We start from the raw sequence: 19174 nt of genomic DNA, 5'->3' as shown, positions 1-19174 counted from the left end.
TACACACATACATGCAGGCACATGCACACACACGATCTGCTCCGGCCTCTTGATGAGGGCTTGGAAGCTTCTCTGTCAAGGTCAATTCCTTCTTCTGTGCTCTAGATCCCATCCTTTCTCCTCATGAAATAATTTCACCAATTAGCCCCTTTCCTCCTGAGTCTTCAGATTATCTCTGTTCAGATACCTTCTCATCTGAACGTAAGCATGCTTTCCCCAGATCTTCCTCTGATGGGAGTGAGGGTGGGACCACCGTGACATTATCCCTTCAACCCCATAGCCATTTCCTATTCCACTTCCTTCCTACCCATTCATTCAAATGCACTGAAATCGGATTTCTGCTCCTCTCATAGGAATTAAATTGCTTCAACAGAGGACACCAGTGACCCTCCTATTTGGTGGTCCACTTAAAACCTTGTTTTATGAGTATTTCCATTTATTACGTCTTGAAACTTTCTCTTTTCTTGGCTCTCTATTACTTCCCAGGCACTTCATCATTCTTCTCCATACCCTAAGGAGGTTCCATTCATGCTGCACAGTATTTTAAATTTAACCCGATACATTATATCTCTTATTCTAAGCCTTCTACCAATCACCAGACATCAGAGCCCACCGCCCACAACTTCTTCACCTGAACCCAAACTCTCAAAGGCACCTCATACTCATTGCACTATACTCCACTCACAGAAGCCTCTTTTCCTGAACTTTAGCTAATGACACCATCATCTATCCAGGTTCTGAAGCTACAAGTCATAATAGATTTCATCTTCTCCTTTATATCATCCTCCATCCCCCACAAATCTCCATGCCTCATCCCTTTTCCTAAGTATCTTAAAACTCTGTCTCTTTCTTTCTACTCTCCTCACACACCCTTCACTACTGTGATCAGTTCATTCAGATGTGTCTATTGAAGTATCTACTATGTGTCAGGTATTGTGTAAAATACTAGGGATACATTGTGAGCAAAATAAATTTTATCCCACCCCTGATGGAATTTATTATACTCTAGTTGGGGAGATGGGCATTAAACTAATAATTTCACAAATATAATTACATGAATACAATTTCATAAATACAGGAAAACTACAGTATGCAATGAAAAATTACAATAGAGGGCGCCTGGGTGGCTCAGTGGGTTAAGCCTCTGCCTTCGGCTCAGGTCATGATCTCAGGGTCCTGGGATCGAGCCCCACATCGGGCTCTCTGCTCAGCAGGGAGCCTGCTTCCCCCACTCTCTCTGCCTGCCTCTCTGCCTACTTGTGACCTCTCTCTCTCTGTCAAATAAATAAATAAAATCTTTTTAAAAAGATTTTTTAAAATCTTTTTTAAGGCTTTTTTTTATAAGAAAAAAAAAGAAAGAAAAACTATAATAGTTTTGATTTAAAAATAAAAGGTCAGGGGGCACTTGGGTGGCTCCATTGGTTAAGTGTCTGACTTTGGCTCAGGTCATGATCTTGGGGTCCTGGGATCAAGCCCTGCATCAGGGTCTGTGCTCAGCAGGGAGTCTGCTTGAGGATTCTCTCTCTCCTTCTTCTTCTTCTACCCTTCCCCCTGCTCATTCATTCTCTCTGTCTCTCAAATAAATAAATAAATCTTTTAAAAAAATAAAATATAAAAAGTCAGGGACATCTCCTGTGAGGAGGTGTTGTTTAAGCTGACACCTAAGGAGAGTTAGAGGTAGCTGTGTGGAGGGTGAGAAAAGGTGGGCAAATGAAGGAGCCTATGCAAAGTCCCTGTGGTTAGAAAAGTCTGACTTATTCAAGGAAATCCGGGGAGTGAAGGGGAGGGACCCATGAGGCCTCTGGGGAATAGTAAGTGGGGACCAACTAATAGGTTTTGTGTTTTATCCTAAATTCAGTGGGAATCCATTGAGGGATCTTAAGCGTAATCAGATCCTGTGATGACAGCAAATTTGTTGTTGCTTTGATTCAGGCAGTAGATGTTGGTGAGTGTGGATTACAGTGGTGGCCATGGACATGGAAAGAAGTGCACCTGAAATAGATGTGAAATCGGATTTGGTGATAAGGAAGTGGGGGAGAGGGAGACATTAAGAATGACTTTCAGGCCCCTGTCTTTAAAACTCGGGAGGGCGAGTGAAAATTTACCAAAATGAGGAACACAGAAGAGAAGATTTGGGGGAAATGATCAAGGGTTCCACTTCCACTATGTTGAATTTATGGTGCTTATGAGACACCACAGTTCAGTAAATATTTAATGTTGACGTAAAGTGAAACAGACATTTAATCTTTCTGAAACTACTTCAAGATGTTTCTAGACAGGTTGCTCCAAAAAAAAAATACATGATGCTATATATTCATGGTTTTTAAAAAATTATTACTCTCAGAATTGAAACTTCCTATTTGTGAGTATTGCTACCCTTCCACATTTTCTTTGCCAACTGTTTACAGCATGCTGTAAACAGACAGAGCAGTTTATCTCTTCCCCGCTCTTGGTTCTGTTCAGAACATTAAAAAAAAAAAAAAAAACCTTTGTGGTTTTTAATATGTTCTGCAAGCTCACCCCTCTCTGAGTTTTAGCCTCCCTGACACAGTTCTTCCTCTTTCCCTGCAGTCCTTTATTCCTGTTCGAGGCTATTCACCTGGCCTGCTTTATTCTGAACACATTCTTTATGTAGCTGAGTTTATCAGAAGACAACATGTGCAGACTTATCCTTTCTAGATACTCTCTGGGATTACTTTAAATGGTCAGACTGCTCTCTCCATAAGGAACAAAGCCGGGGGGGAAATGCTATTCGAAAATAGCTTCATGGTGTTTGTGAGGAAAACACTTTCATTTAAAAGATGCAGAAAGGATCCTTTTTACAGCCTTGCAGAGTGAGCCTCAGCTTACCACATAAAACCGATTCTGGCCAAAGATGGCGACCAATTTGGGTTCTTCTCTATAAACTGAGTATTGTGCTTGGCTAAAAGTTGGTGATAGGAGGTCTGGGTACCACCAGCAGAGTGTACCTTCCATACTTGTGTAAAGGAAAGGTGGGGAGAAGTTTTTGGCCCAAGTCACTTTCATTAAGAAAAAAATGCCCCTTTCTGACTTCGGGTAGCTTAAACAGATTATCTAAAGGAACTGCGGAGTTTAACTCATTTAACGAATTTTAATAAGACATACATGAATCAGTCAAAACCCAGGAAGAAAGTGAATAACACTGAACTACTTTTTTTTTTTTTAAGATTTTATTTATTTATTTGACAGACAGAGATCACAAGTAGGCAGAGAGGCAGGCAGAGAGAGAGGAAGGGAAGCAGGCTCCCCACTGAGCAGAGAGCCCGATGTGGGGCTCGATCCCAGGACCCTGGGATCATGACCCAAACCGAAGGCAGAGGCTTTAACCCACTGAGCCACCCAGGCGCCCCCACTGAACTACGTTTAATGGAAATTAGCGCTTTACCCTGCTGGCTCACATGCACCAAAGGCTGAATTTTTGACGGAAAATTTGCCAGACTGAGGGGATAATGGGAGAATCCTTAAATTAAAGATTAACTTTATTAGTGGTATTTTTCTCCCTCAAATTAGCCCTAACAGAAGATTCTAAAAACCCTGGGGCATTTTTTTCCCCCTTTGGGAAACTTCAAAAAAATGATTTCCTCTTTTGGAAGACTTTCTGACAGTCCTTGAAATATTTTCAGAAATGGAGTAAGAACATGAGTTTCCTTTATTGCCTCTAATCCTTTGTGAGAAGGGATAACTTTAGAGGTGGAAGGGTCTGTGTGGGTGTCCAGGTGAGTTTCCTGTCCTCCAGCAGGACAACACAGAAACTGTGAAAAAGAAATTCTCTTTCTCACTCTTTTATGCTCTCTCACACTCAGGCGATATGCACATACTTCTGCTTTTCTTCTCTTCCCTCTCCTATGGCTTTCTTTTTCTTTTTCTTTTCTTTTTTTTAAATAATGGTGAAATAGACATAAAATATGTCACGTTAGTCACATGTATGTGGACAGGTTCCATAGTGCTAAGTATGTTTACACTGTTGTATCTTCCCTCTTTTTTAAGCAAAACAGAACACAGCTCTTAATAAACCAGGGCATGGACATCTGCAGTGAAACAGGTTTTTATTTCAAAGTGCCTCCTACTTCTTTTCTATTGCTTAAAGAAAAAGAGAAATATAAAACATTTCCCCTGCATCTCTATCATTTTTAGTAACTGCAGAATTCCCTATAAAATATATGAAACTGCAATGATAATCTTCAAAACCAGAGTCATATGTTGTACAAAGTACTTCAGTTGAAGGGGAACCCATTTCACATTCTGCAAATGGAAGTTCAGTCTATCAAATGGACTATAGAGGCATATTGAAAGATTTAGTTCTGTTTGGGGAAATTTCTAGAAATCTGGGGGGGGGGGGAATTACCTTGGCATTATTCCAAATTGAAGATATCATCATGGAACTCTCTGATCTAAGTCACTCCTCATTGTGTTTTGATCTCTTATTCAAAGTGGGGTGATCTTAAATTTTCATCATGTTGTTGCTGTGTGAAAATAAATAATAAAAAATCTTACCCAGGGAGTGCCTGGGTGGCTCAGTGGGTTGGGGCTTCTGCCTTCGGCTCAGGTCATGATCCCAGTGACCTGGGATCGAGCCCCGCATCGGGCTCTCTGCTCTGCAGGGAGCCTGCTTCCCACTCTCTCTCTGCCTGCCTCTCTGCCTAGTTGTGATTTCTGTCTGTCAAATAAATAAAATATTAAAAAAAAAAATCTTACCCAACCACTTATAAACGCACACTAGAAAAGGGCTCTCCTTCAGAACTACTGTGAATATATTGATAGTTTTTCATTCTGGGTATCATGTGTCAGAAGTAGGTTTTGAAAAGAGCCGCTTTGTGGAACCTTCCTCTCGAGACCAGGCAATGTTGCCAGCCAGTCATCAAGCAATCGGAAAATGGTCCTTTGTGACACTCACATTGGCCACAGAGTTCTGCAGCCCATGAGGGGAGGCCTCTGTCAAGGCTGATGATGGGCAGACAACCAACAGAAGCCAATAATCTGCATAGCAAATGGAATGTTCTGCCGTTCCTCTAAAGCAAAAGTCCTAACACTAAAACATTGGAGGGGGTGCAGGAAAAGGAAATATTAAATAATTTCTGGGTCTCTTGCTTCATTGAATGGGGTATTACCTGCAGTAGATACTACGATTGTGTTTTTGTTTTTAAATGGACTTATATAAAATGTTCTCCTGACAAGGTGTTCAGATTTAGCAAATAAAAAGTACAGAATTCCAGGGGTGCCTGGGTGGCTTAGTCTGTTAAGGGTCTGACCTTGATAAGGTCATGATCTCAGGATTGTGAGATTATGTTCCACACTGGGTGTGGAACCTGCTTGACAGTCTCTCTCTCTCCCTCTTCCTCCGCCCTTCCCCACCCCACTCCCCTGTGCACTCTCTCTCTCAAACAGACAGAATTCCCACTTAAATTGAATTTCAGATGAAGAGCACATTTTTTTAAAGATTTTATTTATTCATTTGACAGACAGAGATCACAAGTAGGCAGAGAAGCAGGCAGAGAGAGAGGGAGGGAAGCAGGCTTCCCACGGAGCAGGGAGCCCAATGCAGGACTCGATCCCAGGACCCTGAGAACACAACCTGAGCTGAAGGCAGAGGCTTAACCCACTAAGCCACCCAGGTGCCCCCCAGTTTTTTTTTGTATGAGTATATTCTATATGACATATATTTCATGTAATATACAGGACAAATTATACTAAAAAAAAATCATTCATTCTCTATCTGAAATTCAATTTAACTGAGCATATTGTATCTTACCTGACAGCCATATTCCTGTAGTTTACTGAAAGTTGTATTTATTGATATGTAGAATTCAGTTCAAGTTTCAATACGAAATCACTGTTGTCTTTGGTTTTCAAGTACTGAAATTTCTTGTCTAAGCTCTTTGTGCTGGACTTCCGTTTCTCTGCCCATCTCACTGTGCTTTCAGGTGCAGAATGAAAAATTTATTTTAGTTTTATGTCTAATGAAAACAGATTTTAGAAATCTAATTCCACTTTGAGCTTCACAGTAAATATATCTAAGTTTTCTCATTAGCTCCATCTAAATTTTCCCCTTTTTTCTTTTTTTTTCCCCTTTTAGGTCCCTACTTATGGTTTGTTAGCTTATAACTTTACCTTAAGGTCTCTTACTTTGTTCCTCAGAGTAAGGATTAAATAATTATGTTTGCATTTGTACATACACAAACATACACCAATAAATGATTAATATGGAAAAGATGGGTCATTATAAAGAAATTTGATTCCCAAAAGGGAATATAATATACTGCTTTCTATAGAAGTAGGGGAAATAAAGGCCAGAAATAAACTAAAACATAATGATGTTACTATCATTTTAAAGAAATACTCTTTTTCTATGAATTAGGTTCAGAGCTCTGAAAGTTTAAGAAAAAGTTATCTAGAGCCTTGTTCTGTTTCCCTATGGAGAGTGGTGATGGGAAACCCAAAACTCATACTTTGAGCAGACAAAACTTAACTTGCTTCTATCTCCAACTAGAATGATTCCAGAAAAAGAAAAATTACAGAAATAAGGATTTAAAAGTTTTTCCTTTATTTTATTTATTTTTTTAATATGAACATTAATTAGGATAAACTTGGTTTCCAAGAGCGGCCATCCTACAAAAAAAATATTTTACATTTGTAACATATAATAGTTTGGTCCACACTATTCTAGCATTTCTGTAGCTCTTCCAATGGAGTTGAACACAAAGTTGGACTTTAATCATCTAGAAAACTTGACTTTCTGGCTTAATCAAACCAAATCAAGTATATCCAAGATAGGAGTTTTCTATTTATCTTCATTTAAATGTTTATAGCATAATTGATAATTTGCCAAAGAAACACAGAGGGCCACATAAGTTATTTCTATTTGGGGAAATCTGTCCTGATACTATTTCTTACTACTTGAAATTAGTTACTGCCTAGCAACCAGCCTCTTTTTGACAATGTCTCAGAAAGGCTAACGATGGCTTCAGACTGAAGGCTCGGCGGCACAACTTAGTGTTAGAAATACTCCCGAAAATGCCATAATAGGAGCAGGAAAGGGCTCCTGAGTCACACCAATGGTCTGGGGTCAGACTAAATGAAACAGCCTTAAAAGAATGGGGAGCCAAAGTACCTCAGACGAACGGTGGTCGTGGTAAACATCCCTCTCTCCTTGTCTGATCTTGACCAGTGGCCCTCTTATGCCATTTTAGTTCTGACACCAGAACTGCTGAGAGGTCAGATGATTACACATTTTGCGGATGAGGAATAATCATCTTTTAGCATAATGTCCCATGAAGAGGCGAGAGCTCTGTAACAGAGCGACCATGTTTAATACGTTTGTATCAAAGTCTAAAAACTCCCATCACCTTACAAAAATAAAACAGTAAATGCTCAAAATCCATTCCAGCGCTCCAGGAAGAAGGTGATGACGCAAAGAAAGCAGAGGCAATAATTGAATGTTTTGACATTGTGAGACTGTACAAATGACATCTTTTGCAGAAGACCTGTTGTTGGCAATTCCATACATCAACAAATAAATTTTATCCTTCACTGAAACTAATGGTTAATTGGCCAATAGGTTACAATTTTATTTTATTTTATTATTATTATTATTTTTTTTACTGTTGACTTAGCAGTCAATTTGTTTTTATTGGCATTTTTACAAAGTGAGTCAAGGAGACAAATATATTTATCTGTAACTTTCACTCTCGGCTGCTTCCAAAATAAGATGGAATTAGACCCTTCTAATTAAGTTATAATTGAACCACATGTCGAACAGAATTTTTTCATTAGTTGGAGAGATAAGAACTTACAGGATACGTAAGATGAGCTCATTCTTCTCATCTCCCTAGGTAGGATTGTTATTACACTTGAGCATTGCTTGAACTCTGGGTTCCAAAAAAAGCTGAGCAACCTGATAGATTATATACCTTCCCTCTTTGCATAAAATGAAGAAGCATCAGGTCTTTACAACGTGCGTTGAGGTACAGTTAGTCTTTACGCTATGCCTGAGCAGGATTGCGTAAACATCTAGAGAATTGGGTGTCCCAATTTCTGCAGATATTTCCTGTAAATGGGCTACAGTTTTCAACTATTACCATTTTATAGGATCCCAGTTTTTAAGTGTGATAAACACACAGTATGTGACTTATTTTTAACATTTCACTTCTATTGGGCATTTTTCAGATACCAACTAACATTAACATGAGCAAATTTACTGTTTTGGCTTACCAGTGCCAGTACATGTCAGCCGTCCCCCTCCCCACCCCACCATTATTCTTAAGCTTGTTTTTATTACTTTTTTAAAAAAAATTGATACCGTGTGATGATGATAATAAAAGAAAAAAAGGAAAAGGAATTAATCTCTCTTTTGCTTTTCATTATTTAAATGGTCATCTGGATTACAACAGAGACAGTCCAATCTGCATACCATTTGGGGTTTTTTTGTTTTGTTTTCTTGTTTTTGTTTTTTCTTTGCATACCATTTGTAATCATAAATGTTGCTCAGTAAAATCGGAAAAAATAAAGCATGGCTTTGTTGATATATGAGTCATTCAATTAATACGCAGTTTGAGCTACTTCTTCATGCACAATATTCCTGGCATTAGCATAATAAACAGATACCTGCTCAGAGAAGGTCTCTGTGGGAGAACAGTCCCCAAAGAGTTATGCTTTTATACTAGAATCTGATTCATAATATAGGTACAGACATTATTTTTAAATTTAAGACTAATGAGTTCTTCTATAAGCAGCCCAAAGTGATATCTGAAAATGGTTTCACTATTCACTTGACCCAGAAAACCTTACAAAATCATGCAAATCAAGAGGTTCAGATCTCCATATTCACTTTTAAAAACACACGTGAGACTGCCCAGACCATCAGGGGTATGCAGATCTGGAAAGCCACCAAGCATCTGAAAGACGTCACTTTGCAGAAGCAGGGTTTGACATTCCGTGGCCACACTGGTGGAGTTGGTAGGTGTGCCCGGGCCGAACGGCAGGGCTGGACACAGGGTCAGTGGAGTTGGTAGGTGTGCCTGGGCCAAACGGCAGGGCTGGACACAGGGTCAGTGAGCCAGAAAGAGCACTGAGTTTTTACTGCACATGCTTAATAATCCAGACAGTAATGCTGAACTGAAGGGTGTAGATGTAGATTCTCTGGTCACTGAGCACATCCACGTGAACAAAGCCCCCAGATGTGGCGTGGAATTTACAGGGCTCAAGGCCACATTAACCAGACAGGATGAGCCCCTCCCTGCTGTGTCCAGATGATCCTTCCCGAAAAAGAGCAGCCTGTTCCTAAACCGGAAGAGGAGGTTGCAGAGAAGAGAAAGATACCCCAGAAAAGACTGAAGAAACAAAAACTTGTGGCCCAGGAGTAAATCCTGCATAAAATAAATGCAAATTAAAAAAAAAAGAAAAAAATAAATGTAGGACTCAAAAGTCTTGTTGATTGCTTTTTAACCAGATAAAGAAGAATTCTGCTGTACACAAAGCAGAATTATTTTTTACTAAGCAAAGGTATTTACCTTGAAGAATTTAATTTCTGTCTATATTCTCTCTGTCCCTCTTCCCACCCTGCCACCCTCCCCCATTCTCCAGCTATGGCCGGGACACAGAAATCCCTAAGGGTGGCTCAGTATTAGATCTTGTAACGCAGCTGACCACTTGCCGTAGTTTACCTTCTCTGTGCCTCAGACTCCTCACCCATCGAATAAGGACATGTTCTTAGAATAATTAACGTAATTCCAGTGAAATGATTTGGGCTCCTTGAAGAAAACTGTAGCATATTTTGTCAGGCAATGAATTAATATTAATGCAATCATCTGAATATCATGCCACCCGTAAGTGGTAGCAGGTTATATTTTCAAAGTTCAAATATTGTTTTCTTTATTACAGGTTTCTTTTCTCCATGGAAAACTCCAAAGCCTGTAAGTTGGAATTATTATGCTTCCTTCTTTATTTCTAGTTATTATTGCAATCCCAGTAAATAAGAGTTAATTGGGTGACCGCAAAATCTCTTTTACCTCCGAGATTCTGTGATGTCAAAAGCACAAATCCTGTGTCCCTTTGTCTTGTACTTGTCCCACAAATACAAAAATAGCATGTCTTCCTTTCCTGTAGAGGCAATTCTTCCTGTTTTTTTAATATACTTAGAAAATGGACATTAGCACTATTCAATATGGCGCACTATAGAAACCTTGTGTTTTCCCCCGTCAGGAATAACTGTAGTCTTCACAATATGGAATTTTCAGACACGATGCAAATTGTATTCCTAGAGGTCTAGACCTACAAATTAAATCTGGTGCATAAGGAATTTAGCTTTGTATATATTTATATGTTTATATTCACATTTTGATGTATTTGCTAAATATGCGTCTGTGAATATTGTAGAGACATACATGTTCCACCAAACCTGGCAATCACTCAACTTCTGAACCTCCATCAGAAGCTGGTGATCTCCGCCATCACCTAATCTCTCTGGGCGTAATTCCCTCATGAATCGCGACGCCGATATAGGAGGCTGATGGATTTTAATCATCTTTTTGTGTGGCTCGGTGAGCCAAGTAGTCTTCACAAATAGAAGTCATTTCTCCTTGTCATTAGATTGAAACTAGTTACTGGCCAAGTCCCCAGAACTGACACTGGTTTTCTGGGATCCTGTTTCACGGTGGGCTAGAATACCGGGCCCTGCTAGGGATGTCTAAAACCCACAAGTAGAAGGGAACTATAGCAAAGTGATTCAAGTCAGAAACAAAACACGGGGAATCACTTCTTGGGCCTACATCTTTTCTTCCCTCTCACACTGAGCAGCTCAGATGAAAGTGGCCCCAAGTCTGGCCAGTGAGTAGGGAGTTCTTGGCTTAACTTAGGCTTCTCCTGTTTCTTTCACGGAGGGAATATTTAACTGCTTGATTTTCTGTTTTTACAAAGGGAGGTAACATAATTTTGCATCCTTTTCAAGTTCATAACTGGTTTAATTAAATAACGTGCTTTGAAATGGTTTGAAGATGTGAAAGTGAAGTGCTACTGAGCCCTGTCATATTGCCTGAGCTCCAGGTCTCTCAAAGAGACACAAGGAAACCAGGAGCTGGAGATGAGGGACTGATCTGTCAGAGCTGCGGAACCTCCTCACCAACCATGTCCTCCTTGAGGACTGTCTCATCTGGTCCACAGAGAAGATCAGATGGGCAAACTAGACCGATGTGGGTTTCGTAAACCATTGAGTGATGTGCATGGTTTGAAAGGAGGTAGTTTTAAAATGTTTAAAGTGAAATTTGTTGTATCTTGGCCAAAATACAAATAATTTCTTCCTTTCATCCCCAAAGTTAATCTTTGCTTCTGTGGTTATACACATCTTTATCTAATTTAACAAGGAACCTTGCAACTTCATCATGGTGCTACAATTATGCAATTTAGTGATTTCCTTATATGTACCACATTTGCACAAATTATGCCATTTGGCATAATTACAGCATTTTCTGTCATTATGGTAATTACATCCATAGTCAATAATTCCCAAAAAGGTTTTATAGAACTCTATTTACAATTAATCCTGAACCCACACATCCCCTCCAAAGCTAAGGCTTGGACTTTCAGGTTCTAGACTGAGGATAAAGGACTGTCAATGTAATGTCCTCCATGTATCCACCAGAAGCTCTTTAGACTAAGGATTGTAATGAGAAGCAGTATGATACACGTTTGGGGGCACAGGCTCTGAAGGCATACTGCCTGAGTCAAACTTTGCTTCTTCTCCTTAGTATCTGTATGACCTTCAACTAGACACTTAAGTTGTCTGTATCTCAAGTTCTGTCTGTAAAATGAGAACAGCGATACTACCCCACTCATATGGCCATCATGAAGAGTCTCAGTCCATGTAAGTTGCTTAAAATAGTGCCTCTAAAAATATACTGAGTTCAAAAATATAAAGTACTGTCATCCTAGAAAGCAGACCCTCCATGCATAAAACCTCAATAAATTAGTGGCTCAATAAAATGAACATAGTTTACTGAAGTATTCATTGAAACAAATATATAAATATATACATACTGTGTATGGATTTATAGACACTTTCCTCTCGGGATTGACAGCATCTGTAGTCAGGATGAGGAAATGTTATCCTGAGTGAGATTTCTCCTCCTCCTGGTCCTGTGTGACTTCCTAACCCTCTTCTGTCCTACTCATCTACATCTTAAGCTAATCCGCATTGAGATAGTCATTCCCTTGGTAACAAGTTATATACTAATTGTAGTGAGTTCTCATTCTCTCCCTTTGGAAGGGATCCAAGTTCGTTCTTCAAGTACAGAATCAAACCAAATGCCTCTTCATATCCCAGCCCTGCCCTAAAATAGTGAGGGGGTGCATTTAGACTATACCAGCTTCTATAGGAAGCAAACAGTTTCTCAGCAGAGTACTTTGTGGGGGGTGGGGCACTGCCTTATTCACAAGCCCTCAACTCGCAGTGTGCCCCCTCGATGAGAAGGTGGTTCCATCGAGACTAGGTTTTCCTGTTTTATCCTTTAAGGTCCTGTTGTGGACTACATGTCCACTCTGTCCACTGACAGTTCAGTGACTCATACAGTCAGGCATTCATTCATTCATTCATCAAGGCCTGAAGAGTTATAAGGTTTCTCCCAGACACTGAAAACAACCTCATTTCACTTTTCCTTACCCTAGTGAGATGCCTAGGCTTGGACACCATGGCAACTGTACAGGCCCATTCAGAAGCCTGCGAGAGGGAAATGTCTGGCGGGAGCGCAACTCTAGACAGGCCAACATCAGGAAGACACTCGGTGAAACAAGTGAGGCCCAAGGGCCTGGACGATGGGACAGGATCAGAATCTAGGGTGTTTAAGAAGTTTGAGAGGAACAAGTGAGTAGAGTGTCCCAGCTGGAAAGCATAAGTCCAGAGACCACGTTGTCTAAGAAAGTAAGAAGTCAACAGAATGCACCCTGCAAAAGATGCTGTCAGATCAGCACACCAGCCCCAGTGAGCAAGGGGGAACCTCTGACCCCAGAGCAGGAGGTTTGCACCAGGGTCTTCAGGGCCAAAGCCAACTAATAACTCAATCTGGGGGTGGGGAGCAAGTCTGCTTCTTCAGTAATATCTTGGGCACAGTGATTTTCTGCTCTACAGTGTTTTAAGAAAGGCTGACAGAGTGACTCAGGGGTTGATGAATGTCACAGCAAGATGTTGTGAATGCTTTACTAAGCATAAATCGGATTCTTGACTAATTCCCCCGTTTCCGTGCTATAGGAATTGTAGAATTTGTCACTCTGCCCCAGTAACCTTCCCAACAGTGCCCAAAGCATTATTTGTTCTGTAGTTTTAAGAATGTTTTTTAGAAATACTAATATTTCACCTGAAGCATGTTTGCTCCAATGACCGCACATGAACAATACATATACTAGCAAGACCTATGTGGGTTTCAGCTCCCCCTCAGCAGAAGATGAGAGAAAGCAATAGACATCAGCTGAAGCCCTCGGATGACAAGTGGGATTCTACAGCTTCGCAGTCCACATATCTAATTTATTTACTGTTTAGAAGTTAGAATCTTATGTTTGGAAACAGAAGGGAGAAAGTCACGGCCACAGTGTATCTACATAGTGCCTAAAGCCAGTCACTTTGAATGAAAAATCGAAAAAGAATATGACTTTACCCACAAATGTGGGTCTTCTCATCATAGCAAAGACACAAAGAGGGGATGACCAAAGAAACCCAGAATGGCTTCCTAGATGAATTTTGCTATCAAATGAATTATGAGGTGCAGATTTTTACTAAATGGGAGCAAAAGGGCCACTGAGCAGAACATTAGCGAAAATTCTAAGCATATTTGCCAGTTATTCCCCTCAATGTGTTATTGTAAAAAGCACTCCCGTCAGAGTGACAAATTGGGTTGACCTGGGGTCTCCTGCTGACAGCTGCTGGACCTCTTTGCATTTTCCAGATTATGTTTCATATGAGGGACTTGAGCTTCACTAGGGATTTTCCATCCTCACTAGCATAGAAACTTTGTTTAAGTGAAATCTTGGTCAGTAGCCCGTACAGAAAACAAATGAAAGTGCAGCCAATTGTCTTAGTCCCTTCAGACCGCTGCACCATAGACTGGATGGCTTCTAAACAGTAGCAATTTATTCCTCAAAGTTCTGGAGGCCGGAAGTCCAAGATCAAGGCGCAGATGGGTTCAGTGTCCGGTGAGAGTCCACTTGCTAAAAGCGGTCTTTTCTCTGTAACCTCACCTGGCAGAAGGGTCTTCTAGTCTCCTTTATAAAGGCACTCAGCCCATTCATGAGGACTCCACCCTTGTGACCTAATCGCCCCCCCTCAAGACCTCCCCTCTTTAGTACCAACACCTTGGGTGTTAGAATTTTAACGTATAAATTTGGGAGGGGACCCAAACATTCAGACCATAGTATCAGTCTTACTGAGAGGCAGGTTAGTGACCCATTTCTTTCATAGTTTTCTGGCTCACTTGACACCGGCCACAGCCCCAGGTAGGTGAGGAAGTCACAGGGAACTTTGTTTTACAAAGTGACATGCACGGTGCGTGGTACCTCGTGTTCCCTCCACGTTACCTCCCTCCTCATGTTACCTCACGTTCTACACTCCCAAGGGTGTAGAGCTCTAACTGAGATACAACCAGCATGGAAACAAAAGCAGGCCATGTCAGTAGGGGACAGAAGGGTATAATCCTGCCAAACTCAAAACAGTGTGTATCAAAGCTCGTTTGTTTGTTTGTTTGTTTGTATGTTTGTTTGTTTTAAAAAGAACAGTTATGAGTCAGCCAGATTGGGGAGAAAAAAAGAATAGCTGACCATATTTTATTGATGATTTCATTCATTCACTAAATTAACATTTTCTGAGCTTACTCTATGTTGGTAAAAGAACAATGTGGAAGAGTCTGTCCCCAGCAGGATCTGTCCCCACGTGCTGTGTTTGAGGAGACACAGGTAGACTTGCCATTATCCTTAAGCATCATGAGGGCCGGGTGTGAGGAGTGGGCAGAGGTGCTATGGGAGCATCCAGAAGGATGTGTAACCAGTTCAGGAATGGTCAGCAAAGGCCTTCCAGAGGAGACATCTTATCCAAGTCTAGTAGCCCTCCGGTAAAGGGAGGAAGGGAATTAGGGAAGTGGAAAGGTAAAGTTTGCAGGTAGAAGGAGAAATTAAGAAAGTACACAAAGGTCAGGGGCAGGAGAAAATCTGATGGATCCTGGGGACTGAGAGGAGAGACCATCAGTGAGTATGAGAACAGTGAGCAGAAAGTGGGTCATGAGGAGCCACTAATGCCCCAGCAGGGAGGTTAGCCTTAAGCCTGAAGACCATGCTGACCCAATGCAGACATTTAGACAAAAGGATAACCTGACCTAAGTTTTACACAGAGCAGATTTATTCAAACCAGAAGAGTACAACTTGAGATGAATCAATTGACTGTTGAATGAAGGTGAAGTCGGTGGTACAAACAGGTGGTCTCAGTTAACTGGGCTCTCTACTTGGTAAAAGAATATTGGTCCTCGCCTTATCTACCTCACAGGGCCATGGTGCGGATCAAAGAACGTACTGTGTGTGAGAAAACGTGGTAAGCTGGGAAGAGTCCTAGAGATCTTTAATAAGTTGTCGTGGTAGCAACCTCAGCAGTAGCATTTTGGGGAAGAAACTGCCAGACTGGCACCAAATGAGGCTTCACAGAAGACTTTGAACAATTCATAAATCCCAGATCGTTGCATTATTCCTTCAAACTGTGAGGAAAGTGACCGATGTTCAGGTATAGGAGATTATTGGGATATGCATAGGGGTCAAAAAATTACACAGAGACTACTTTTCTTCTGCTTTAGTAAAAATGGTGTAATGGATCTGGGCCAGTTCCACACATTTCTACACACTTACATATAGTTATCTGGAGACGCGTGTTATCTTTCTTGTGTAGCAAGAGAAAACGCTCAGAGAGATTAAGCGATTTGCTGGAGATTACCAGCAGTAGGTGACAAGGTAGTGTCAGTTCGTAGTCAAAAGTCCGGCACTGCTGGTATTGAGTACTGTCTACAGTATTTTAATACAGAGACCCAGAATCTTTTCTCACACTTATTCCCAAGTTGTAAATGGTTCACGGAGGAAACGTCCACAGGGCAAGAAAATCTAACTGAGGAGAGTCCACAGGGCAGGAGAGTCTAATTTAAAGGGTGAGGGTTACGATACGTGACGAGGAAGAATTCAGCCATCTTCTGTTCTCTTTCACTTTGCAGATGATGGACCGCTGGGAGAATCAAGGCAGTCCTCAAACGAGTTTATCTGCTCCGGCCGTACCGCAGAATCTGCCCTTCCCACCCGCCCTTCACAGGACTTCCTTCCCTGACTCAACAGAGGCCTTTGACCCGAGGAAGCCTGACCCATATGAGCTCTACGAGAAATCTAGAGCGATTTATGAAAGTAGGCGTAAGTGAAAGCCACATAAAACAAGGGTACATTAATAATAGCTGAAGCCCTGCCAAGAGATATATTGAAGCTGAGATGATCTGGCTTGATTTTATATTCTGAGGTTGAAGAAGTATCTCAAAAGTAGAGCCAGCTGATCTAAACTTTTCTTTAAAAAAAAAAAAAAAGAAGAAGAAGAGGAAGCAGCTTATGTCTTTTGGTTTTATATTTTATTTCCCACTGTTTTCCCTCTAAGCCCCTGAGGAAAATCAGGGATGTGTTTGGTGGCGAGGGTGAGGGAGGGGCGCTGGGAGAAGTGGGCAGTTTTGCTTAAGTCACCAAATAATAAGAAAACTGTTTGGGATTTTTATGTGCAGTCTGATCTTGAGTCTGCAGCTTAGACTTTTTTTTCCTTGAATGCAATCATTGAAGAATTTAGGGCCATGAGTAAATGCTAAGTAAGTCCTTCCAACTCAAAACCATGAAAGTAATGGTTCTAAAACCAGGAGAGAGCCGGGGGCCAATCATTTCTATCCAAAATTTCTGCTTCTCCTTTAACAGTGGGGCCCCTTGAAAGCAGCGGGCCCGTTTGGTCATAAAACAAAATATCATGTATAGGCTTGTCATCCTATTTGAAGGTCCTCTAAAATTATTTCATTGCACTTTATAAATATTAGAAAACAAAGGTTTTGAATATTGCATATACATTCCTCATGCCTCTTTCCACCACCTGACAGGTCATCTCTTCCAAATGTTAGAGGCCAGGAATCTGAATGGCATGAATGTATAATCTATGAGACAAATGCACAGTATATGAATTTAAGTAAATGGATCAAGAAACCCAGCCTCGCGAGAAGTATCTGGTCCCCTCGCGCTCCCTTTTACAGGCTGCTGATTTGCTTGGTCTCTGTGTTCCGCCAGTGTCTTCTCTCCAGCTTTATCATCTGAAACACGAATAGCAAGTTTTAAATTGTATGTGACTGTAGAGGATCTGAAATCTGTTTATTCTTTGTGAGCTCGGGGGCTGAGAATTATGCACCCAACCGGTAAGGGGAAGACAAGACATAATACCATTTCCCCATCCTCTACAACCCTCTGTAAAAGCTCTCTTCGTTGATAAAATAGGACAGCAGGGCAAGCATTGAGAAATCATTTTTATCGAAATGAAGCCCCCCCACACACACACCTCTTTAAACAATCAGCTTTATTTTAAATAAGGCTACTGTATTTCATCATTCCCCTTCTGACTGAACAACTGAAATGTCTTTAAAGGATTGTGTAGTTAGAATGTCTTTGCTACAACAGACTAAAATCAAAGTAGTATGTTTAGCTGTACCATATAGGGTGTGAATTCAGGGTGTTCATGGTCAGTAAACAAAAGAACTGAAAATATTTGAACACAGTTCATAATACCATTTCTGCTTCAGTATCCAATATCTCTTGGATACCCACTGAACTCTCAGTACCGTGGAGAGATACCAAAGACGCGTAGTATGTCTTGCTCTTACAACTGTAACTGGGCAGATGAGAGTAAGTAAAGTAAGTAAGTAAACAGATTATACAGAGTAAGTAAACAGATTATATAGAAAGACAGTACAGGTTCTAACTTGGAGGAGGGAAATGCACTTCGGGATGAAAATATCGTCACGTCCTTGGCTTGTCTTAACTTTTGGTTACTTCTAGGGAGCTTCAAGGGTTTCTCCCTCCTGTTTCTGTCCCTTCGATAATCATTGGCTCCCATTCTTTTGTAGTTTCCTGACCAATGCGAGGCTTTATTGTTCGGGACAAAGGCAGTGTTGGCATTTATTCCATCCTCCCTTCATGGTGTCTGATACTGTGATGCCCTCAGTTTCTGGGCAGGAATTGCACATGACCTTCTTTTCAACCCTAAAAGAATTCCGATTTCTTTATCCAGAGCCTGCAATGCTGTTTCTGTTCATTGCCTTTCTGCCGCTCATCTGTAACAATCCAACCAAACCATCCACCTTAACCTCCCACACCTTTCTGTTTCAGTCCTCCCCTGGGAGCTCTTTATCCCTCTGCTTCCACAGCCACGCCAACACCCAATAGCCTGACTCTCACCCTGGCCCCCTCTGCCCCATCTGTGCCCCACGGATGCCACGGCTGCCTCTGCTCTAATGGTGTCCCCCCCACTTCATGTTTTTGTCAGCTCTCTGATGTTTCTGAGGTCACAGCAATGTTTTCAGGGTCACAAGTCTTGGGAAGCCAAGAGGGCAAGCTCATTTTCTTTCCCATCCTTCGCTTTTCTATCATGTTATTTCATAACACTAAATGGAGTGTGAAAGAAAACAGAGAAATCATGTCAGGGAAGCAAAGCTCTACCCTGAAGATTAAGGAAACCAAACAAGCACAGCCCTACTTTCTCAGGTCTCTGGATAGCTGATCAGTTCATTCTGCTTGTGGACTTGCATGTGTCTAGAAAAAACAAGGCAACCCTTTGCCCTCTCTACGTTCCCTCTTTCCAATTATGAAAAAGTTTCATTCTCTCCCTTACATGTTTGGAATGCCAGAAAAAAAATTTTTTTAATGAATTGGGGGAAAGCTCAGTGTATTTCCCATCATCTTCTAATAGGTTTTTATTTTTTATGATCGTGAAATATGTGCATCCGTACAAAGGAACCATATTCAGAATTTTGATGTGAACCATGCCTTATTCCTTTGAATCTCATGTATAACATTTAGGTTTCACTTTGTTTGTCCTTATGTCCCTGAAAACTTTTTCCTGGCAGAAAAATCCATGGGG

General features: G+C 41.0%; 1 protein-coding gene across 3 annotated transcripts in view; it reads left to right on the top strand.

Moving 5' to 3' along the window:
- Nucleotides 1-19174, top strand: part of MAGI2 (membrane associated guanylate kinase, WW and PDZ domain containing 2) — a gene marked incomplete at its 3' end in the record, with an annotated part of 1345444 nt that overhangs the window by 1137208 nt on the left and 189062 nt on the right. For all 3 annotated transcript variants that reach the window (XM_080818052.1, XM_080818051.1, XM_080818053.1), the window contains exons 11-12: nt 9898-9929; nt 16242-16431. In XM_080818052.1, coding sequence (XP_080674178.1) covers nt 9898-9929; nt 16242-16431 — 222 coding nt within the window. The remainder of the gene's footprint in view (nt 1-9897; nt 9930-16241; nt 16432-19174) is intronic.

This window comes from Martes martes (genome assembly GCF_963455335.1).
Source record: "Martes martes genome assembly, chromosome: 11".
Classification (NCBI taxonomy): Eukaryota; Metazoa; Chordata; class Mammalia; order Carnivora; family Mustelidae; genus Martes; species Martes martes.
Note: the sequence above shows the minus strand (reverse complement) of the source record. Positions and strands in the feature narration are given on the sequence as shown.